This window comes from Mustela nigripes, chromosome 1 (assembly GCF_022355385.1).
Source record: "Mustela nigripes isolate SB6536 chromosome 1, MUSNIG.SB6536, whole genome shotgun sequence".
Classification (NCBI taxonomy): domain Eukaryota; kingdom Metazoa; phylum Chordata; class Mammalia; order Carnivora; family Mustelidae; genus Mustela; species Mustela nigripes.
In genome coordinates this window covers 41,989,507-42,013,735 of record NC_081557.1, presented here as the reverse complement: position 1 = coordinate 42,013,735, position 24,229 = coordinate 41,989,507, and the positions used below count along the sequence as shown (strand labels likewise).

Sequence of the window (24,229 nt, the reverse complement as noted above, 5' to 3'; positions counted from 1 at the left end):
CCCTAGTCAATGAGTCACCCTACACCTTGAAGTCCTTCCAGCCAAGGTGCCAGACATCATGGAGCAGGGACCAGCCATCACTGCAGTGTTCTCTGAATTCCTAAGCCACAGAGTCTGCGAGCATAATAAAATAGTTGTTTTACACCATAAATTCTGGGGTAGTTATGTCGCAGTCCATACGTGGAACAGATTTTGGTACCTAGAAATTTAGTGCTGTTGAAACAAAATCCTCAATCACTGACTTGGGGACCGAGTGACAGGCTATCAAGAGGGGTTAAGGGAAAGTAAGGAAATGTTAGTAGAAGCTAGAGGGAAGAGGACCCTCTTAAAAAGGTTGAAAACTTTGGTAATTCTGTCCCCAACAGCAATATGGAAAATGGGAAATCTACCTAATTCGATGATCCAGCTGGAAGTATCTTGGAGCAGAGCGCTGTGGGTGCCATCCGACGTCTAGCTGCCTACAGTATAAGACGGAAGAGAGGAGGCAGAAAAGGGACTGTTTCGTTTTCAAGCAACACAGAAAGGAAACAGAAACGAGAAAGGGCTTTCTGGGTTAGAAAATAACACTTGTTTCTGTCTCTCTAGACAGGAAAGAATTCTCAAATTAAGAAATGGCTTCCAGATTGTACTGGGAGTTTTACTATATGTGTGCGTGTTCGTGTGCGTGTGGGTATGTGAACTGATCAGACTATACACTTTAAAGGGTTCAGTTTACTGTAGTTTTAATTATCCCTCAATAAACCTCTTTGAAAAAGAGCTAGAGTAGGATTAGACCCTTGTCTAATCTTAAAAGATCCTTTGTCAAGGGTGCCTGGGTTGCTCAGTGGGTTAAAGCCTCTGCCTTCGGCTCAGGTCACGATCCCAGGGTCCTGGGATCGAGTCCCGCATCGGGCTCCCTGCTCAGTGGGGAGCCTGCTTCCTCCTCCCTCTCTCTGCCCACCTACCTGCCTACTTGTGATCTCTGTTTGTCAAATAAATAAATAAAAATCTTAAAAAAAAAATCCTTTGTCAAGACCTAAAAAAATGTTTTCAAGCATTGCCTCAGAGAATCTCAGGGACAGACAGACAAAAGGCCTTCTAATGATTTGAAGGGTGGGCCTCGCAGATCCTCTGTAAATGGTAAGGCTTCAGAGACTCTTGAGAACCCCTGTCCCAGAGCACTCTCTAAGGGAACCCAATGCAGGAAGGGACTCACGGTAAAGGGATCTATATATGGCCTCCTGTCGACTTCAGTACCTTGTAAAGGGATTCAAAAGAAACCCACGAAGTTTTTAAATGAAGTATATTGGCTGGTACTAGAAAGCACAGAGACAGTATAAAATGCAGGGAAGACTCTGGGCACTTGAAATATTATGGGCATGAAGCAGATGGAGAAAAGTACTCACCTACGCGAAAGAGCTACTTTTGATAGAAAAGGAAGAGTCAGAGTCAGGGCAGAACTCAAAGCCCTGAGGGGAGAGCCAGAGACAAGGTAAATGCCTCCCAGGCAGTAAAACCAGGACCTAAAGAAGGCTTCCAGTCACTCGTGCCTCGCTCTGTATGAGAATTATAATGGGCCAGTAACTGCTGCGCAGTCTCCGGTTTCCCTCTCTGTGAAGAGGGCAATCTATAGCAGTTTTTCTGGGCCTGTCCCACCAGGGTACCTTGGGTGGCAGATACATACTCTCTTCAGTTTACAGGTCTACACATCAAGAGAAATAGTACCCAAGGAACTGCACACAATGAGAGAAAGGGACTGCACCCAAAGCGTTTCATCTATACCTGAAATTGACTCACATGATGAGATCTTAGACTTCGAGCTGATGCCATGAACAAGATGAGACTTGGGAAGTTAGGGGAGAGACTGAGTGTATTTCACATTGGGGAAGGACGTGAAGTTTGTGATCAGAGGGCAGACTATGGCCGGTTGCATTTTCCAAAGACAGTGACCATGACCTATCCCATCTCACTTGCCCTTCTAACAATGTGAAGTGGATATTCCTCTCATCAGGTGGGAATTATTTTCCCTCCACTTGTGTGATGTTGTGATTTATAGTAAGAAATATAGAATTGGTCTTAGTCCCATTTCTGGCACAGAGCTCCTAAAACCCTTGGAATTGCCTAAGTGATGACAGCGGTCAAGGTGTCTTTCGTGCTAATGAAGTGACTTTTGGACTACACCTAAGCATGGGGGCTGTTTGCCAGTAAAACCAACCTTGTGATTGGAGGATTGGAACTTTCAGTTGTCGTCCTCCCCAGAACTCCAGGAAGGGGAGACCGGCTGGAGGTTGAGTCAGACACCAATGGCCAGTGATCTCATCAATCATGCCTATGCAACTGAAAACTCCATAAAAACCCAAAAGGGCAGGGTTCAGAGAAGTTCCAGGTTGGTGAATCAGAATACTGCCACATGCCACTGTGCAAGGCAAGTGCAAGATCCCCAGGACAAAAAAACCCTTTCTTTGAGACCTTGCCCTATATATCTCTTCATCTGACTGTTGATTTGTACCCATTAATATCCTTTGTAATAAACTGGTAATCTAGTGAGTAAATGGGTTTTCTGAGTTCGGTGAACCCCTCTAGGAAATTCATGAACCCAAGGAGGGGGTCAAGGGAACCTCTGATGTTTAGCCAGTCTGTCAAAAGCACAGGAAACATCCTGGGCTTGGGGCTGGCATCTGAGCCAAAGGGCAGTCTGTGGGACTGAGACAGTCTCAGAATGGAGTTGAATTGTAGGGCACCCAACTGGTGTCAGAGAATTGCCTAGTGGTTCGGGGAGCACTCTCACACACCCCACCACATTGGAACTGGGGTGCAGAGCTCTTTACATTGAACTTGGACAGACCTTCATTATCACCTTAGACAACAGGGTAAAACAGAAAAGATACCACACAACTTCTGTGGCTAGGTCATTAAAATGTCATGCATTTTTGCCTACTTCTCTTGAGATGCTCACTCTTGGAACCTGGACATCATGCTATAAAAGTATGTAACCAAACACAGAGGTCACATGTAGGTGGTCCCCAGCTGATGTCCGAGCTGACTGCCAGCATCAACAGACATGTAAGTAACAAGTCTTCAGATGACTCTAGCCCCTAGCCACTGAGTCACCAGTGTTGCAAGGAATAGAGACAAGCTTTCCCTAATGAGCCCTACCCAAACTGCAATTCATGAGCAAAATAAGTGACTGTTAAGGTTTTAAGCCACTAAGTTTAGGGCTGTTTGTTACGCAGCAATAAACAACCAGGCAAATTTTACTGATGTCACTGTTGGATTCTAGGAAGCATCTCAGGTAACAAGGGGCTAAGGCCACAGGTCCTGCAGAGAGGTGGCCTGCCACATCAGGACAGGCTCTGCAGCACCATCTTTTACCCACAGCCATCACTCTCAGGAGAGTTTCCCTATCTGCGAGCTCTTACCCTCTTCCTGAACGCTAAGACAGTGAGCCCAGATCAGTGCCCACTTTAGCAGTGGGACCCCAAAAACCTGCACATATGAGTTGAAATTATGGTTCCACAGTCAATTACCTATGTGGGTTTTAGCTTCCTCGTATGTAACATCAAGTAACTGGATGAATTCCAAGACCCCTCCAACTCTAACATTCCAAAAGAGTATGTGCTGGGCCTCCAAAGAGTTCCAACAGAGTAGGGGAAATAAGACCCCCATGAAATGCACCCTAGGAGGTACTGTATAAGAAGTGCCATCTGGACGCTCCAAACAGGGTTCTAAGAGTGAATACAGAGGGGAGGGAAATCCTTCTTGGCTGGGTGGTTAAGAAAAGCACTTTGTAGCTCTTGCAGCTAAACTTGCAGAAAGGTAAGGTTTGCAGTAGACAACAGTGAAGGATAAGAGCAGAAAGAAAGACCTGGGCTTTTTATGAAAACCAGGCCAAATTCGACCTGTAACTCTTGCAAAGTAACTCTTTCAGCTAAACTTGCAGAAAGGTAAGGTTTGCAGTAGACAACAGTGAAGGGTAAGAGCAGAAAAAAAGACCTGGGCTTTTTATGAAAGCCAGGCCAAATTTGACCATATCATACTTGACAACAGTTTTTGAGCAGGAAGATCCCAGGAATGTTTAGAGGGAGGTGAATGGAGTGGTGTAGTAAAACAACAAAAGGACCAAGACAGTTAGCCTTAAGTTCTCTCTCCCTTTAGCTTTGTGTTTGGAGGGAGTGCCTCTCCTTGTCCAGGTCTCAGCTTCCCAATCTGTAAAACAAGTGGGTTCAACTGAATGAGCTCTAAGGTTCCTTTCAGTTCTGCCTTTCTAAGAGCCTTGGGACTGAATGGAAAGGGAGCCTGAAGTTGGTAAGACCTATGAGGGAGGTACTATGAGGACTCAAACAGCACAGCAGGCTATGCTACAAGAAGCTCTTCTCCCAGACATCTAATCAACTGGCCAATAAATAGTTATCATCTTCTACATACCAGGCATTGTTCCAGGCTCAAAGGAGAAGAAAAGAAGTCAACCAAAGTCCATGACCCCAAGAAGTCTACACTTTCACAGGCACCCAGGTTTCTCACACCTACATCCAGAAGCAATATTCCCAAACACAATACTGATAGCCTGTACCTCCATGGGGCAGTGACCTGGATGCTGGAGTTTCACAGTGAAGAACCTTGTCAAGGAAATCAGGAGGCATGATGAGCCTTCTGAGAAGTGCCCCTACAGCCTGCCAGGCCTTATAGCACAAGTGAAATCTCCTGAGAGCAACACGTAGCAAAGTTCACCCCATTTAGGTGGCTGAATTAGCTTTAAACATATACAATAAACATAAACAATTCCTTTTTTGCAAGTCACCACACTGCTTCTATTCTCCCTCTAGGTCATCCACACCAAAATCATAAATCCTCTGAAATCCAGGGGAGCTTGGAGAATCCCACCTCCCACTCCCAAAACTGGATGCAACCAAATTTTTTGAGCTGGGGTGCAAACCCTATGTAGGGAGGGTATATCTGGCAGCTGAGGGTGAAGAAACATGCCCATGCTGCCTCATTAACAAAGAGAAAGGGAAACCTGCTCCAAGAGACCAAAACCCAGCAAAGAACAGAACTTCAGTGGTCAAATGAAAAGGCTTAGATTTCCTCCTCCTACCTACCCTGACAATCAAAACTGGGCTATTAAACTATGGAAAGAACCTAGGTGTCCATCAATAGATGAATGGATAAAGAAGACACAGTATATCTATACAATGGAATACTATGCAACCATCAAAAGAAAAGAAATCTTGCCATTTGCAACAACATGGATGGAACTAGAGGGTATTATGCTTAGCAAAATAAGTCAATTGGAGAAAGATAATTGTCATATGATCTCCCTGATATGAGGAAGTAGAGATGCAATGTGGGGGGTTTGGGGGTTAGAAAAAGAATAAATGAAACAAGATGGGATCGGGAGGGAGACAAACCATAAGACTCTTAATCTCACAAAACAAACTGAGGGTTGCCAGAGGTAGGAGGGTAGGGAGAGGGTGGTTGGTCTATGGATGTTGGGGAGGGTACATGCTATGGTGAGTGCTGTGAAATATGTAAACCTGGCGATTCACAGCCTGGACACCCAGAACATAACTAGCCCTACCCCAACCAAAGCGCAGCATCCTCCTCACAGCTACCCATTCTAGAGGCTGAGGTCCCCAAAGCCAAATTTATCCCCCTTAGCTTCAGCAGAGGGGTTTAGGAAAGGTACATGGCTTTAGTAAAAGAGTCCGGAGGTTATTCTAGGACATTAGCATCCAGCCTTGAACCAAACTTGAGAAGCCCCGCTGAGAGCTGTATGTCAATCTTCCAGCTCTGGAAGCTTTTATCCCATCATAGGAACGAAGCTAACATTTATTGAGAAGCTTTATGCCAGAAACTATGTTAGGCACTGACATATATTATCTCATTTAATCTTCACAGCAACTCTGTGAGATACATACTAGTATTATTATTTCATAGATGAGTATCCAAAATTTTGGAGGGCATAAGAAAATATCCTGAGATCTCACTATCTGGGGAGTAGTTAGAGCTTGGACTTGAAGCCAACTGTATATGATTTCAAAATCTGTGGTTTTTCTATCTAGAATTTTACATTCCACTTTATAAAGAAGAAGACCAAACCAAGAAAGTGAATTATAGCTTACACTGACTAAAATTCCCCAAGTTTCATTGTTTACAGTCCAGCCTAAATTCCTGTAGAACCTAGACTTCTGCTTGCAACTTGTGCTAACATGCATATCTGTCTCCCCACCCCGATCCCCAGTGTGGTCAACATCCCTCATTACAGTGTAGCCTAGCTCAGGCACAGGCCCCAAGCTGTCCTCATCTTAAGGAAAAGGATATAGCTGGGAGAATGTCAGCTGCTTCTTTCTGGCTCAGTTCCTGGAGCTCTAGGCTCCTCCAACAGTATAAATTAAAGTCTGTAAAGTACGGGTCCCTTTGCTCTCTCCTATGGACACTTATACAACTGGAAAATAGCATAGATATTAGAGATGGCTTTTGCTTCATAGTCAGCACAACTTGGGCCCAGGTCATTCACCTGGACAAGTGTCAGAGTCATGACAATAAGCATTTATATTTTGGACCCAAGACATTTGGCTGCCCCTTGATGCCACCCTCCAGTGAACCCCATTCTCCCAAGAGTGCTCCCCTACTCACCTGCTCAGAGTTCCCCGAGGGGCCTTAGTGCCTCCAGCTCCGTGGGTGATGCTGGAATTCTTGTTGGCAGTCATGGTCATTTCTGCTCTCTGCAAACCCAGAGCCCTGCAAAGAAGACAAGCCCTATTAGCTGAGTTTCCGCAGGCAGCCGAAAGTACCTCAAGCATTTCCAGATGACCTCCAAAACTGCTAAGAGGGTTTCTGTGGCGGGTGGCAGGAACCACTTTCCCACATAGATTTAATTCCATGTGTTACAGCTTAAGAGCCTCAAGGGATCCCTCATCTGGTCTAGGCAATGAGTCTGTGAGCTAACACATAACTTATCACTTCACAGAAAATGACAAAACTCCATTTCCATCCTACCTCTTCTCATTTCTTAAAGATTCCCAAACTTCTAGCATGCCATAGAGCTTTGGCAAATTCATCCTATTTGCATACCTCCTGAATAACTATTTATTCAGTATTTTCTTGAACCAACTTGAAACTAACTTGCTTGTCTTTAAGATTTAACCTTGTTCAATATAATTAATCATTTAGTCATTCAACAAATATTTACTGAACACCTATGTCCTAGGCACCACCATCCAACAAAGAATGGAACAAAGTCTCTGCCCTCAGGGAGATCACATCACAGGAAAAACAAACAATAAACCTGCGCATGTCACATGTGTGTGATACATCACTGTACCTTTATGTATAATATGTATGGTCATGATAAGTAGTATGAAGAAGAAAATGAAGCAAGGTAGAGAGACAGTGAAGATCTGTTATTTGAAATAGAAGGTTCAGGGAGGAATATTCTAAAAGAGTAACATTTGAGCCAACACCATAAAATTATGAGCTGTATTTTTTCTAATATTCATTAAAATTAAACTAACACACATTACGGCATTTAAGTACTGATAAAGTGAAAAAGGTCCATTCATGTACCATACAGAGTTAGCAAATATATCATTATTCTTTGGGGAACATTATTTTATGTTAAAATAATAAAAGGAGGAAAAAAGGTTAAAACTTAAGAATACATCCAGATTGGAAATGAAGAAGTAGAATTATCTCTTATTTGCAGATGATAAACTCATGTACACAAAAAAATCCAAAGGAATCCATTAAAAACTCTTAAACTAATATATAAAGTCAGGCAAGTTTGCAGGATACAGAGTAATATTTTAAAAATCAATTTTCCTTCCAACCACTGGCAATGAAAAATCTGAAAATGAAATCAAGAAAAACAATTCCGGAGCGCCTGGGTGGCTCAGTGGGTTAAAGCCTCTGCCTTCGGCTCAGGTCATGATCCCAGGGTCCTGGGATCGAGCCCCACATCGGGCTCTCTGCTCAGCAGGGAGCCTGCTTCCTCCTCTCTCTCTGCCTGCCTCTCTGCCTATTTGTAATCTCTGTCTGTCAAATAAATAAATAAAATCTTTAAAAAAAAAAGAAAAGAAAAACAATTCCATTAATAAGAGCAGGAAAAAACCTTAATATTTCTAAGAATACTTACAAAAATACTTGGGAATAAATTTAGCAAAAGAAATGTAAGCCTTGTATAGTGCAAACTATAAAACATCATTGAAAGAAATTAAAGAAGATGAAAATAAATAGACATCCCATGTTCATGGATCAGAAAATTCAAAATCGTTCGTTAAGATGGCAATATTCCCCAAATTGATTTATAAATTAACAGAATATCCATCAACTGCAGAAGCTGACAAATTGGTCCTAAAATTTTATGGCAATCCAAGAGATCCAGAACAGCCAAAACAATATTGAAAAAAAAAAGAATAAAGTTAGTAAACTCAGACTAATTCCAAAACATACTACAAAGCCACAGTAATCAAGACAGTGTATACAGATATAAGAATAGAAACAGAGATCAAGGGAATAAAACTGAGAGTCCAGAAATAAACCCAAACGTTCGTGGTCAATTGGTTTTCAACAAGAATGCCAAGACTATTCAATAGGGAAAGAAGTCTTTTCAACCAATGATGCTAGGACAACTGGATATTCATATGCAAAAAATAAAGTAGGATGCTTACCTTATACCATACAAAAAAAATAAATAAGTAAAAATGGATCTCCGACTTAAGTGTAAGAGTAAAAAATTACAAAACCAAAGCTTAGAAGAAAACAGGGGTAAATCTTTGTATCATGAGATTAGGCAATGGTTTCTTAGATCTGATAACAAAAGGACCAGCACCAAAAAAAGACATAAACTGCATTATATCAAAATTTAAAATGTTTGTGCTATAAAAATGCCACCAAGAAATTGAAAAGACACCCACAAATGGGGGGGGGATTATTTGCAAATCATATATCTGCTAAGGAGCTTGTATCCAGACTGTATAAAGAATTCTTTCAATTCAATAACAAAGACAAATAACCCAATTAAAAACTGGACAAAGGATTTGAATAGGCAAGATATAAAATCAGCCAGTCAGCTTACGAAACAATCACCAGTCATCAGGGAAACAGAAATCCAAACTACAATGAAGTAATATAACCTCACACCCACCAGGATGGCTATAATGAAACAGACAGATAAAAACAAATGCTTGTAAGGCTGTGCAGATACTGAAACCTTCATTTATTGCTGGTGAGAATGTACAATGGTGCAGCCATTTTGGAAAACAGTTCGGCGTTCAGAAAAGTTGTACAGAGTAACCATATGACCTCACATGATCCACTCTTATGTTTATATCCAAGAGAAATAAAAACACTGTGCCCATAAAATGCCTATATACAAATGTTCATAACAGCATTATTCATAATAGCCAAAGAGTAGAAACAATCTAAATGTCTATTGATGGATGAAAGCACAAAGGTATATCCATACAATGGAACATTATTCAGACATAAAAAAGAATGAGTAGTGATACACTATATAATGTGCAAGAACCCTGGTGCCATTTTTACAAAATGTCCAGAACAGACAAATCTATAGAGACAAAAAGTAAATTAGTGGTTGCCTAGGTTGGGTTGAAAGTGGCAGAATAGGGAATGGCTACAATGAGTATGGGTTTCTTTTTGAGGTGAAAAAAAAAGTACTGGAATTAGATCATGGTGACGGTTGCACAGCTCTGTGAATAAACTAAAAACAACTGAAATGTGTGAATTTTATAATATGTGAATTACATCTCAATATAGCCATTAAAACCTAAGGGCAAAAAAAATCTTTTAAGTGCGCTGGAGAGTGGATGTGAGAAAGAACACAATTGATACACCAAGCATTCCCAAAAATGAAGTGCATTGGGATGGGAAAGTTAAACAGATTTATTTACAGCCACTAAAAGACCTTATTCTTAGAGGCCATCTTACTTATTACCTTGGTACGAATAAGTGATTGGTCTCAGTAACAAGAAAACCAAACCTAAGCCTCACTTTTGTCCTTCACAAAGTAGAGAAAAGCTTTCTCTAGTTGTTGGGGAGCGGGGAATCTTTATAAACCTAAGTATACAGCATGTTAGTGATGATGACGATGATGATGACAATGATGATGATGACACTGAGGATAAGCAGAAGTCAAGCCTGCCACCAGATCCTCTGTGCACACCGGCTCTCATGAGATCTTTATTTGCCCCCAACCCAGTGCCAAGTGAAGTGCTTGGCATATGGCTGTGTGTGCAACAGAAGAAGGAGAAGAGAGGCAGCCTCTGGAAGCTTTCCCAGGCCGGCTCTCAGGGTCCTCAGGGAGCACAGTGCCCATGGTAACAATGGTCACAATAACCATCATAACCCATCAAAACAACACTAGACATGTTCTAGCAGCTCCAGGGCAAGTCCTCAGGGAAAGGGCAGAAGATCTGTGGAAAGACCAGAAACTGAAAGATATTAAAATAACATGATAAAAAATATATTCTTTCTTTCCCCGAATTTCCGATCTAAGGAGGGTGGGCCCACTGCTCAGAAATGCTTTCATGTAGTTGAATATGAGAACACAGAGCCAACTTAGTAAGAAGGAAAAATACAGATGACTCTGACATTTGTTTGGGCCAAGAAGAAAAAGCCTGGGAAGAGGTAACCAAGAGAGGAGTGGATCAAAATTTCTACGAGGCCCATGGCAAGGATTCTTGATCACACTTCTGCAAGAGCACAGCTGCTATTCTCAAAAAAAGTAGCCTTGGAGATCAGGCATGTTGGGCAGGCACCACCGAAAACCCCAGACAGGCCCATTCTGTCAGAAGAAAAGAGATGCCAACTTGCCATCCTTCCTCCCACCTGCTCTCTCTAGGCCAGGTCTGTGAGATCAGGGAATAATCTAGGGGCTTGAGAAACTAAGGACCAGGCTAACCCTTTACACCTGAAGCTCAGACTTGCACACTGTACATGGATGGCTTCCTGAAGGACACTGCTTCTTCCAGGGCGCTAAGAGCAACTCCAGGCTCTCAGCTAGGCTTTTTTTTTTTTTTTTTAAGATTTTATTTATTCACTTGACAGAAAGAGAGAGAGATCACAAGCAGGCAGAGAGGCAGGCAGAGAGAGGGGGAAGCAGGCTCACCGCCGAGCAGAGAGCCTAATGTGGGGCTCAATCCCAGGACCCTGAGACCATGACCCGAGCCAAAGGCAAAGGCTTAACCCACTGAGCCACCCAGGTGCCCCTCAGCTAGGCTTTCAGTCTGACATCTCAGTTAGCCTGGCTGCAGGGAGAGAAGATACTCCCAGTAGAGGAAATACCCATTGGGAATGGAGCAGAGAAGGGGGCTGAGAGGCTGTTTCGTTAGTTCTCAGGCCCTTCGATGCAAAGTCCAGGCAGAAACTGCATGTTTAGAAAATGAAATTGTTCAGTTAGCATCTACCACCAGTCATGAGTAGCTCAAAAACCCAACTCTGACAAATTATAGACAACCATCTGAAGAGTCAGGACTATCCAGAAAAAGGACTATAATAAGGTACTCCTAAAATTGTTCTACAAACTCTGCATTGAGACGAGACAAAGAAACCACCAACCCAGGTACTTGAGGTGCAGCGGGAAGAACACCTGACTTGGGGTCAAATAACTAATTCCAACCCTGCCTCTACCAACTGGTAGAGGTAACCAAGAGGAGTGGATCAAAACTCACTGCACAAGTGAGTTTCAAAGACTCAACTTTCTCACCCTAAGAGCAATAATAATAATATGACCTACCTCATGTGATTGCCTGGCACAGAAGCTTAATAAATGGTTTTTCTTCCAGGTCATGCTGCTCGAGGTATTTGGACAACAACCAGTCCATTCCTGGCCTTAAGTCATCTTTAAACTCCCTGTTACTACTGTCACTCAATCCATTTGCTTATGCAAGCATTGTGCAAAGGCACAAGGATATAAAAACATTCAGACACAGTCTCTGCCCTCGGAAGATATAACTATAAAGGGAGAAGAGTCAGGTAAAAACTGGACCCCAGGAATGCCTCATAGGGAGGTGACATTTGAAGTAGGCCTTAACCTATTTGTTACCTATGTTAGAGGACCTCGGGAAAGGCAAAGGTACATTTATTAAGACATGTTCCTAAATTCTTTCTGTAACAGCTGAAGTTATAAGCACTTCACATGTATTAAATCACTTCATCCTAGGAACAACCCTAAGAAGTAGATACTATTATTATTTACGTGTTACCAAGGAAATCAAGGTACAGAGCTTGCCTTGAGTCACTAGGCTAGAAAGTGGCCCAGCAGGAATTTGAGCCAGGTAGCCTGCACCAGTGCCCCAGCTTGGAGCCAGGACTCTGTATTACCTCTAATCATCTTCTAATTCAGCTCTCACTACTCTCCAGGACAAGTTTTCTAATCAGGAAATTTAGGTTCAGAGAGATTGAATGGCCCAAGATCACTCACCTAGTGAACGAACAGGGCAGGAATGTGGGCACAGCTCTGTCTGACTCCACTATCTACTTACCCTCCTTCACATCAAAGGGGCACTTATTAAAAATACAGTCCCAGGCCCCACCTCTACCTCCTGAATGGAAATCTATAGGAATAGGGCCTAGGAATTTGCATTTTAAGCTAGTTTATATACCTCTAAGGGTGAAAGCTTGTGTCCTACTGCTTTCTGAGGACTTGGAAAGGTACAAAGGTGACTACTGACCATCTTCCCAAGGTTTCCCAGCTGCAAGCAAATAAAAGATGGATATTCATTTAGTCCCTTATCCTCCTCCCACCCCTCAGCTTCTTCCAACCTGCACAGGAACCACCGACCTTCAACGACAGAGAGCAGGTCCAACATGAGGTCCGGTGAAAGCATTATCAATGTCTCCTCTAAACAGTTCCTCAATTTTCTGCTGCTCAATGCTCCTGTATCTCAGAGCAACTCTTCCTGCCACCCACCTCTGGTAGCTAACATCTGCCTTCTGCACTTTCTCCTCACTTTCGACTCCTAGGAGAAAGAGTTTATACCTGAAGACATTGCTGATGTTTTATAAAAGCAAAAATAGGTCTCATCCGGCCTTCCCTTTATTTTTAAGAAATTTGAATTAATTACCAAACATTTTAAAAAGTGGGGAGATACAAATAAAATACAAATAAAAAGTCAGACTGGCCTTTCTCTTGAAAAATTAGAAAATCTGATGTCACTCTCTGCATTTCTGCGTGGCCACAGCTGACTAGACTGAGTAAAAGGGGCCCATTTAGATGCAGCAAGCTCTCTCCAACTTATGGCTGTCCCTCCCCACCCGGTGCCTGCCACTGGCCAGCTGACTCTCCAACAGCAGGTGAGTGCTGTAGCCCTAGACTAAGTCCCAGCAGGTGAGGGTTAAGAGGCACTGTACCAGGAACATGCTTCCAGTGGAGCAGCTACACGAAGTCTCTGGAGAGCCAGACCTACGTAGTGCAGGGAAGAGGAGGCTATTTCAGTGCAGGGCACACCACCTCTGAGCCATTTGAACCCCCCCTTCCCTTCTATTCTCCTCACTGCCACTGGAAGAAAGACCTCTGGAAGGCTCCTAGCTTTAGCCTGGGCCAGCCTTCATCTTGCAACTCTCTCTCTCCCACTCCTTCTCCCTATAATCCAATCCCATGACCATAAATGCTCTCCTAAAGGTCCAGAAAGAGATCCATCAGGTCAGGCTCTGAAGGGCATGCCTTCCAAGGGATGCCCAACCTCTAAGAATAAATCTTCCTACCCTAGACAAAAAAAAAAAAGTTCCCCCTTGTTTAGGTGATACTTCTAAAGGTCTGTGAGAGACTTTCCCAATGGGCCTAACTGTGGACGTGATAAGACATCTTGCCCCTGAAGGAGGAGACATTTGAACCAGCATTTGGTGATGAGAAACAGACAGCAGCACTTGGATGGAAGAGTCCCATTCTGCTGGAGTTAAAGTTGCCCTGTAGAGGAAACACAGACCCTGCCAAGCACTCCACTTTACTGGTCCAGGTAAGAAGTCAAGATATCCGACAAAGGAAACCTCTAAACCATATCAGAGAATTTCTGCTAACTGCATTTCACTAATTTCTTAAGCAATCTCCCCTGTGGACAGCCTGGAGGGAAGGAAGAGGTGGGAAAGGGAACAGAGCTCTATGTGTGCACTGAGACCCTAGAGAATGCACAGCTCCATACAGTTGTGGTCTCACCATGGTGACGTCAGCACACCCCCGCCCCCCGCCCAGGGAACACCTGCTCAAACCCTCCTTCCCCTCTTACTGACTCCCTCCTGCAACCTTTCATCATTGCAGGTCCTTGGCCAAGAAAAGGAATAGACAGACCAGCAGCTCCCCCAGAGGAGGGCTTAGGTCTTTAATTTCCCCCCTTCAAAAGTCCCAGCAAGCAACACTGGCACTACCAGCTTCCAGGAGGGTCATCACTAGAATGAGTTCCTTTTAACCACCCAAAGTGGTTTAACCACTCAAACCAGAGTTCTCAAACGTGTGAGTGTTTGAGTCTTCCCTTCTCTCTAGCAGATGTTCTGGCCTTGGGCTAAGGGCTGTGTACTCCCTTTCCTGGCTCTGCCTGGACTAACAGCTCATGGGCTCAGCCTCTGCTGTTTGGGATTCCTAGGATGTTCAGCCACACCGCTCTCCTGCCATGCTGGCCCCCTCTGTCCCCACCTGGCTGAGAAAGCTAGAGGGCAGCTTTAGCTAGCTCTTCCCTAGGTCCTCAACTTAATGTTAACTGACTTTTTAACTGATGACAAAAGAGGATCCCTAAAGAGTTGAAAGCAACGGTGATAAGGGGTCCTAGAAATTCCATACTGGCCGTATCCTTTAAAGGGCACTCCTTCTCTTCCCAAAGTCACAGCTGCTATAAAACTGTGAAAACGGAATTTTCCAACTGTGGCTGCCACCCCGTCGGACTGTCAATGGCAGGCCTTTTCCTCCTTCCATCCCTCAGCTGATGTTGTCCACCTTGGAGCTTTCAGTCAATCCTCTCACAATGGTCACTATTACCTTCTGGAGCGGGGCTGCAGTTACAGGTTCTCATCCAACATACCCACAAGAAGAGGCTGTTCCTGGGAAACCTGCTTTCATCTCATTCAAATGGGTTTCTCCTCCTTCATCCCCCTTCTCCACCCCTCCATTCCCAATTCATTTCTCACTGCTCATCTGCGCACAACCTATCTTTGGCTCTGCTGTGCCTAAAAGCAAGGGTTTCCAAGGGAAAGGGGACAAAGTGGGCTCGGAGGCTGGCTGGGTGGGCAATAGAAGCTTCAGAACGGGAGTCAGGAAGGATTTTCTCCACTCTATCCCATGCTTCCCTCCAAAATGCCAGACCCTGTTTCTCTGTTACTATTTCTACATAACTTATACCTTAGAGCTTCCCCCACTCCAGCCCCAGGTTCTGGGTTTGTAGGTCCAAAAAGCCCTTCAAGCAAAAATAAGGGGATTATGAGCCTGGTCAAGTGGAAAGGAACTGAGATCTGGTTTGTTTTTACAGGTCCCTTATGAGACTGAAATCCTCTCAACCAGCTGCGGGAAAAGATGTTTTGTTTTGTTTTTTTTCCCTGTTGTTGTTGAATAATAATCAGAAAAAAATTAAGCTCTTTCCATCTCTTCACTGTCCATTTATCACTCCCACATCCTCTTTCCCAACCCTCCTCTTCAAAGAGGCCTATAAGTTTGGGTTTTCAACCTCAACCATTTTGTCCTTTTTCCTGCCAGATGGTCCTTCTCCACTTCAGTACAGATTGTGTGGAGGCTGAAAGCTGGGTTTAAATGTTTCCTGAAAGCCTGAAAAGGGGTGAGGGCTTGTGAGGCAATTCCAGGCCAAAGGAAATCTGGTGGCTTCCAAGATAGTTTTAAAAACCCAGACACAGTCTGCAAACTCAGCCTCTCAGCAAGCAGCTGAACCCAACTCTGCCAGGACAACGGAGCCTACTCTGTCCAATGACTTGGCAAATGTGGAAAAAGCAAGTAGAACAGAGCCTTGCCCCACAAGGAGCCCAGCTCCTGGGGGCTAACCACTGCCCTCTTTCACTTTGGTGAGAGGAACCTATGGGTCCATCATCATGATGCTGACTCAAAGGCTGCACCCTTACCTCATAACAGTGCCTTCCCTCCAGCCAGCCACAGCAAACTAGTTGCCATTTCCTGCACACCAGGAACGTTCATTGGTTTTGTTCAACCAATTCCTTCTGTCTTGATGTCCTCCTCCCCCATTCTTTCTTAAATATTTGGTTCAAATGTCAACTTTCTGAAGCCTTTCCAGATCCTGAATCTTGACGACCTTCTCACCCCTCCCACGTTCTCCAATCTAGCTGAACTCAACCTGACTGATGGCAAGAAGCCTCCCTGCTCTGAAAAACACACCATCCACAGGCCAACTTTCCCAGAAGGCAACTGGGCAAGTCTCAATATTGCCATTCTCCTATCTGTAGCATGGGGAGAAGACCCCACCTCTATAAAGAGAATATGGAGACCAACAAGAGGCCATCTACAAAAAACAGAGGGTACTCAGAACCAAGAGGAACACATCTGAGGTCTCTAGGCAATGGTTTTCCATTTCCCCCAACTCTCAGCCTTCAAATTTTTTCCTTGTCCTTATTCTTCTAGCTGATTTTGCTTCCTGTTTCACTGAGAAAATGGAAACTAACACAATACACCCTCAATAAACTACCACTGGCGTTAGTGCAGATATTGTCACTTCTCTGCTGAAAACCTTGAAAGGGCTCCCAATCACTCCAAGTAAAGTCTTTACAATGACTCACAAGGCCCTGATCAGCTGAGGCCCCATGATTTCTTTGACCTAACTTCAACTACTCTTCCCCTTACTCTTTCCAACCAGTCCCACTGTCCCCTTATTACTTCCTCAAACATATGAGGCACAGTGCTACCTCAGGGCCTTCTTACCTGCCATGCCCTGTAACTAGGGCAGACCCCTGAGAAAGCCTGCTCCCTCTTCCTCCTGGACTTTGGTCAGATGCCACCTTCTTAGTGAGGACCTCCCTGACCACATTGTAAAAAATTAATATTAACAAAATTCTTACCAAAAATCCTTCCTCAAGGCACCTGGCTAGCTCAGTCAGTAGAATGTGCAGCTCTTGATCTGGGGTTGTGAGTTTGAGTCCAGGTGTGAAGATTACTTAAAAATAAAATTAAAAAAACAAAAACAAAAACGGGGCCAGCTGAGTGGCTCAGTGGGCTAAGCATCAGACTCTTGATTTCAGCTCAGGTCATGATCTCAGGGTCATGAGACTAAGCCCCACATGGAGCCCTCCATCAGGCTCCACACTCATGCAGGGAGTCTGCTTGAGATTCTTTCTCTCCCTCTCCTACTCCCCATTCCGCTCCAATGATCTCTTGCATGAGTGCTCTTTCTCTCTCTTTCTCAAATAAATAAATCTTAAAATAAAATTTAAAAAAAACAGAAAAACAAAGTGCTGTCCCTCAGCACTCCTATTCCCCACTTTCTGCTCTATTTTTCTCCATGTCATTTATGGTCTACTTTTCTTTCCCACTCATTATGCTTATATAAGCTAAGGATCTGTGTGTGTGTGTGTGTGCACGTTTTAAAGATTTTATTTATTTATTTGACAGACAAAGATCACAAGTAGACAGAGAGGCAGGCAGAGAGCAAGAGGAGGAAGCAGGTTCCCTGCTGAGCAGAGAGCCTGATGCGGGACTCGATCCCAGGACCCTGAGATCATGACCTGTGGGGCCTGTGGGGTAAGGCAGAGGCTTACCCCACTGAGCCACCCAGGCGCCCAGGATTTTTGTGTTTTGTTCACAGCTGTATCATCAGTGGCTACAAAACAGCTCCTCAGTAAATATTTCTTGAATGACAAAAGATTTGCCACCAGTTTAGAGTGACCCTCCCTGGGCAGGGTTAACAGCTTTGGGCTCTGTTATCCAGGCCCATCTTCCAACCCCACCAGCCTTCCCAGTTCAGTCTGACCTACCTGCAAAAATCATACCCACTCAGAAAACCCAAAAGGGGACAGTCTTCTGACTGGCCAAAAGATTCAGCCCAGGGGTGGCTTCAGCCCAAAAACTCACCTGAAATTGCTCTCTGCAAAGATTACAATGATTTCCCAATTGTAAAATGCAAGCATCCTTTCTGTGGATCTTAAAGAATTACAGGACCTTCCTTTTCTGATGTCTACTGTTTTGGATACAACTCATCAGCCCTGTCTGAGGCACTGTAATGTAGTTAACTCTCAATCAGGAATATACTCGCTAAGGGATTCACAATCTGCCCACAAGATCTTTATGCTCATCAAAAGAGGAAACAGGTTGAGGAAGGATGGGAAATACTGTCAGAAAAGCAGAGCAAAGGACAGGTGTGGGCATCCAAGGCTTTCATTCATTTACTTGTTGGAACCCCTTGAGAACATCTTCCCGGCCAAGCCCCATGCTACTGTGCTTTACCCTTGCCCCTGAGCAGCAAGCCATCCTGCCCCAGTTAGACTGAAAAGGATTTGGTACAATGTAACAAGAACTGTGAAAGTAGTATGAACAAAGAGCTCTGAGAGCAAGGAGAAAGACACCTAATCAGGTGGACAGAATGGATTTCAGGGAGGGCTTCCGGAGGAGACAGGGAGTGACACTGGGCTGAGTCTTGCAGGCCTTGGGAAAGATAAAGGCGGCAGAAGAGGAACACTGAAAGCAGAAGAAAAACCTCAAGCAAAAGCCAAGGAGACAGACGTTGGGAGTAGGCTGAGATTTCTTCAACAGGACTCAAAAAATGATAACTAAGGAAAAACACTGATAAATTCAGCTACATTAAATAAGAACTCTGTTCATTTTATGTTTGTTTAAGATTTTATTTATTTATTTGATAGAGAGACAGCAAGAGGGAACACAAGCAGAGGGAGTGGGAGAGGGAGAAGCAGTCTTCCTAACAGAGTAGAGAGCCTGATGTGGGGCTCGATCCCAGGACTCCAAGATCATGACCTGAGCCGAAGGCAGACACTTAAGGACTGAACCATCCGGGCACCCCAAGAACTCTGTTCATTTTTAAAATGCCACTTAGAGAGTAAGAAAGGGACCTACATAGTGGGTACACAGGTTACAGGGCTCAGCAGATCTGGGAACACTAGATATACAAAGTTATCAAGAAGAAACAGAGTCACTCTCATACTACAGATCTTGGCCAGATCTATAGGGTTGAATTTCCCTTTGGAGAACAGCCCTTTCTCAATTTTGGAAGGTAGTAGAAGAAAGTACCCACATACTGTCAGGCTCTGCTGGTTCCATGCATGCATTTATCTCTTTTTTGTTGTTGTTGAAGATTTTATTTATTTATTTAACAGAGAGAGAGACAGAGCACAAGTTGGGGGAGGGTTGAGGGGAGAGGGAGAAGCAGGCTCCCTGCTGAGTAGGAAGCCTGACCCTTGGCTCAATCCTAGGACCCTGAGATCAAGACCTGAGCCCAAGTCAGACACTTAACTGACTGAGCCACCCAGGCGTCCCATGCATTTGTCTCATTTAACCTAGCTGTCAGTATCTCTATTTTACGGATGAAGACTGAGGCTCAGGTTAAGAAATTTGCCCAGGGTTTCACAGAAAGTGGCAGACACCGGAGTCTAGAGAGTTTGGCACCGAGTTCTATAATTGATACCAGAGCATGTCTGTCCCTTGGTATTTGCCATCTCTTGTGTCAGGAAGCCATCCTCCATCCCAAATATACCCCTGCAGCCCAGCTTATCTGGATAGAGTTAGAAAAGGATATTAGCAGAGGTCCCACATATGGCCCCCCTCAAACTCTTGATGTTAAAACCTCATTTTTCTTTAAGCCATTTAGTTCAGAGGACCTGGAATCAACACAAAATAAATATCAGAAATATCAGAAAAATCATAAATATCCTCTAGTGCTGCTCTTTAGACCTTTTCTCTTCATCATTCTTCCCCACCTAGAGATGGAGAGATGGAAGCTCTCACAAACACAGACCCTGGTCAAAGAAAGGCCTTCCCCCAAAAATGCAGTCACACTGGAGCAGAGACAGCAGGTATGGGGACTCTGTCCACCCATCTGTCCAATTTCTTTCAGAGTTATTATGAGGACAGAATTTGCCTCTTTTTCCTCCTTTAAACAAAGCAAGTGCTACTTGTTGATCGCAGGTCTGTGGTTCTCAAACTGTGTGCTGTGGGACCCTAGAGCACTACAATGAACTCACAGGAGTGCTGCAAAATATTTTAATTCTTTGAGGGGAACAGAGCAGTATTTAACATTTGTTGGACATCCCACAAGTTCACACTTTTAACATCAGATTGCACTACATTCTTTTCAGTGATGTCATTGCTTTGCGAAACTGGCTTGTCAGCAATCACAGTGACAAAAAGCAAGTTCCCTGTGCAAACCAATATAGAACAGGAAATGAGGATGGCAATACTCACTCTAATTCCAATATGTCCTTTTTTTTTTTTTTACTATAGTAAAATGTTGCATTTCAAGTGTACAACATAGTGATTCTACAAGTTCCTACAGTATGCTATGTTCATTGCAAGCATAGCCTCCATCTGTCCCCATACAAAGAAGAGAGATGTTGTATAGGGCCCAGTCCATCCCATTAATTAGTAACTGTGATAATTTAAGCATGAAAATACAAATATTTTTCCTTTCAATTTATGTGTATAATTTTTTTCAAATGACTACTCAGTTGTTAGGATATAAGCTCTTACTACATGGTTTAGACCTAAATACTTCACAAATGAAGCTTAGGTGTTTCTTTTGGCCTAAGGACACTGTGAAAAACATTACTGAAACGCTAAGGGCCCAGGAACTGAGAAAGTCTGGGAAGCTCGGCAGCAGGTGTTTTTACGTCTCTGCATCAAGGAGCCAAGAAGGAGTTCCCAGGGCAGGCCCAACCTGGTCCCAGGAGGCAGGCAGCAAACACTCAGGTCTATGGAGGGCACACTTGGGCACACAGAGGCTGACAGAACAGCTGCTCCCCACCCCCACCCCATCCCATGCCTGAAGAGAAGTGGTTGCACTCCAGCTCCCTCTCAGCTAAGAGCCAGGGCACATCTGTGCCAGCTTCACCCCAGACTCCCAGGATCTCCTCTGAATTCCCTCCCTAAAAACCTCTATTCAGCACTGACCTCGTGAACAAACCCCAAAGCCAGCCCAGAAGCCAGCCAGGCCGGCAGGGGACTTCCACACATGCTCGGACTTGGGCAACGTCCACAAATCAAACCATTAATCCACAGAGAGAGGGAGCAATGGGAATCTGAGTGAGGGCTTCACTGACAGACAGCCCATCCACAGAAAGGCCAGCTGGGCTTTCTGGGTGAAGATTTGCATGAAAATAACTCCTTTGTTCCCAAGGAGTCTTGCTTGCTCTACTCCCTCCCTCCATTCTTCCCTGAAGTCATAATCCTCAGTTGGTGACATCACTACAGTTGATACAATAGCTAACCAGGGTGATGTCACAAGATTCAACTTTTGTCCTTTGGGGTGCGGTGCTGGGATACAGAATGGGACAAAGGGCTGGAACAGAATAAAGTTACAGAACTGGAATTTGCTTTTTCATGCTAATTTCCCTGGAAATGAAGAGCAGTGACTCAGAAAAGGAAAGGCAAACTGCTGGCAGCAAGGCTGTAGGCTGTATGCAGACTGTCTATATCAACTGGAGAGCGGTAGGGGTGAGGGGTGAAGGCAGAAAGGAGACAAAAGAAAGGAGTTTTCACTTTTAGATTAGCCAGCCAAATATGAAGATGTTCTCAGTCTGGCCAAGTCCAGGACCTTCTCTTCCCATCACCCGTCACCCGGGCGCAGAGCAAGCAGAGAAAAGTGGAAATGCAGAAAGGCTCCAGGCTGGAATGGTCTCTGGAACTTAATGTTTGGGATACTGTGTTGAGTTCTGGACTCCACGCTGTCAAAGGGACAGACTTGGTTTGGACCGAATCCTGAGGATAGCGACTAGGATGGAGGGGGCACTCAGAGGCATGTCACGGGAGAAATGACTAAAGGAATGGAGAATGTTTACCCTGGAGAAGACAAGACGGGATGGAGGAAGCGGGTAATTGCCTTGAGAATTCTGAAAGGCTCTCATGTGAAAAAGGGATTATATGTGTTTTCTATGGCCCCCAAAGAGAACTCAGACATAAGAAGATCTAGAATGGACAAAATGAGGGAGAATTTTTTATTCCTAAATTGCAATTAAAGACTATAAGTTCTTTCTAATTCCCAATTTCTTCATTGATACTATGCTCTTGAGGACAAGGACTGTCTTGTTCACTGTAGTATATCCCAGAACTTAGGGTAAATAGCACACAGTAGGTGTTTATTAATAGTTGTCAAATAAATGAGCAAATGAAGCTATAAACAATGGTCTGTTCACAAGGGCTCTCTCTTTCGAAAGGTATTTTTTTAATCCATGCCACTCAATTAAAATGCTGGGGAATAACGCAGTGAATGAGGGAGAAAAGGTTAGTCTATTTCCCCTTTCCCCCTGCTTTGTAGTTTAGCACAGAGGACATGTAGGGTCCCTTCCCTATTGAGATTCCTTGGTTTTAGAGATGACTAAAAAAATGGAAACTGGGAGGAAAGAGGACCCCAAAGGCCACAGAGGAACCCTACCTACCACCTCTACTGTTACTAACAAGCTTAGAAACTGCCTTCTGAGCTAGGGAGAGGCCTCATGCAGAGACAACAGTGTGCTGGACCAGACCAGACCAGAGCAACTGGCTGGGTATTTATTAAAGCGCCCCTATCCCCACCACCACCAGACAAAGTAGGCTCCTGTGTGAACCCAGGCTCCCTTAGCCCAGCAGTAGGTAAGTATGGTCCAGCTAGGTAACATGAGGTATTTTCAGATGCCTTCACTTCTCTTAAGGAGCTTATAATTTCCCCATCGACCTTGGGCATTTATCCTGCTAGAGGACATCTGAATGACAACATAGTTATTACTGACCGATTTTCAAAGAAATAATTCCAAGATCATCTTTGTCTAGCTTGTGCTAGGGCTGTAGGCTTGGTTCCAACGGTTAAGGGCAAGAGAGTTATAACTACAGGTAATGAAGCAGATTATTTAACAATCATGATACACAGACTCACGATATACCAAACATTCTCCTTTTCAAAGTAGTCCTTAGGGGCTTGAATGTTTATTCCAATACATTCTCAAAACATTTCTGAAACTCCCATTTGGAAACTTCCCTCAGAGGCTTTGGAACATGATTTGAATTTTCTCTGAAGGAAAATCTGCATTCTTCAAGGGTGCTAACTCATTCAGAGCCATATGACCAAAAAAACCCCACAAACTAGAGAAAACCATCTTAGGTCAGAATAAACAGTAACTGCCAGTGTACTGGAGAAACTTCATATCAAGGGGGATGCGTATGGAAACTGCCCCAAATCTCCACTTTTTAGAGTACAGCAGTTGTTTACTTGGAGGTCCCAGAGACCTGTGATTATCTAATAAACCCCAAGAACTTCCACGGGAAGTTTGTAAGAACATAAGTTTCTGTCTACTATTTTAGGGTTTTCCTTTTAGGGGGTTCACAAGCTACTCCACAGACTCATATTAAAAGTCCTTATCCTAAAAGCTTCTGCACAGGAAAGGAAACAGTCAACAAAACGAAGAGGCAACCCACGGAATGGGAGAAGATATTCGCAAACAACACTACAGACAAAGGGCTGATATCCACAATCTATAAAGAACTCCTCAAACTCAACACTCAAAAAATAGATAGTCACATCCAAAAATGGACAGAAGATATAACAGACACTTCCCCAAGTGGCTAACACACACATGAAAAAATGTTCATCATCATTAGCCATCAGAGAGATTCAAATCAAAAACCACCTTACCAGTTAGAATGGCCAAAATTAACAAGACAAGAAACAACAAGTGTTGGAGAGAAGGTGGAGAAGGGGGAACCCTCTTACACTGTTGGCAGGAATGCAAGTTGGTGCAGCCAACTTGGTAAACAGTGTGGAGATTACTCAAGAAATTAAAAAATTAAAAAGAAATTAAAAATTAAAAATAGAGCTACCCTATGACCCTGCAATTGCACTACTGGCTATTTACCCCAAAGATAGAGATGTAGTGAAAAGAAGGGCCATCTGTACCCCAATGTTCACAGCAGCAATGGCCACAATCACCAAACTATGGAAAGAGACAAGATGCCCTTCAAAAGACAAATAGAGGGGCGCCTGGGTGGCTCAGTGGTTAAGCCGCTGCCTTCGGCTCAGATCATGATCTCAGGGTCCTGGGATCGAGCCCCGCATCGGGCTCTCTGCTCAGCAGGGAGCCTGCTTCCTCCTCTCTCTTG

The 24,229-nt window shown here is 44.0% G+C and overlaps 1 protein-coding gene across 4 annotated transcripts in view; it reads right to left on the bottom strand.

Annotated features, from left to right (window-relative positions):
- The window catches only part of DENND2B (DENN domain containing 2B), a 150,984-nt gene that overhangs the window by 45,481 nt on the left and 81,274 nt on the right, over window positions 1-24,229 (bottom strand). For all 4 annotated transcript variants that reach the window (XM_059408744.1, XM_059408755.1, XM_059408737.1 and 1 more), the window contains one exon: window positions 6,613-6,717. In XM_059408744.1, the coding sequence (XP_059264727.1) occupies window positions 6,613-6,692 (80 nt within the window). In that variant the 5' untranslated portion in view covers window positions 6,693-6,717. The remainder of the gene's footprint in view (window positions 1-6,612; window positions 6,718-24,229) is intronic.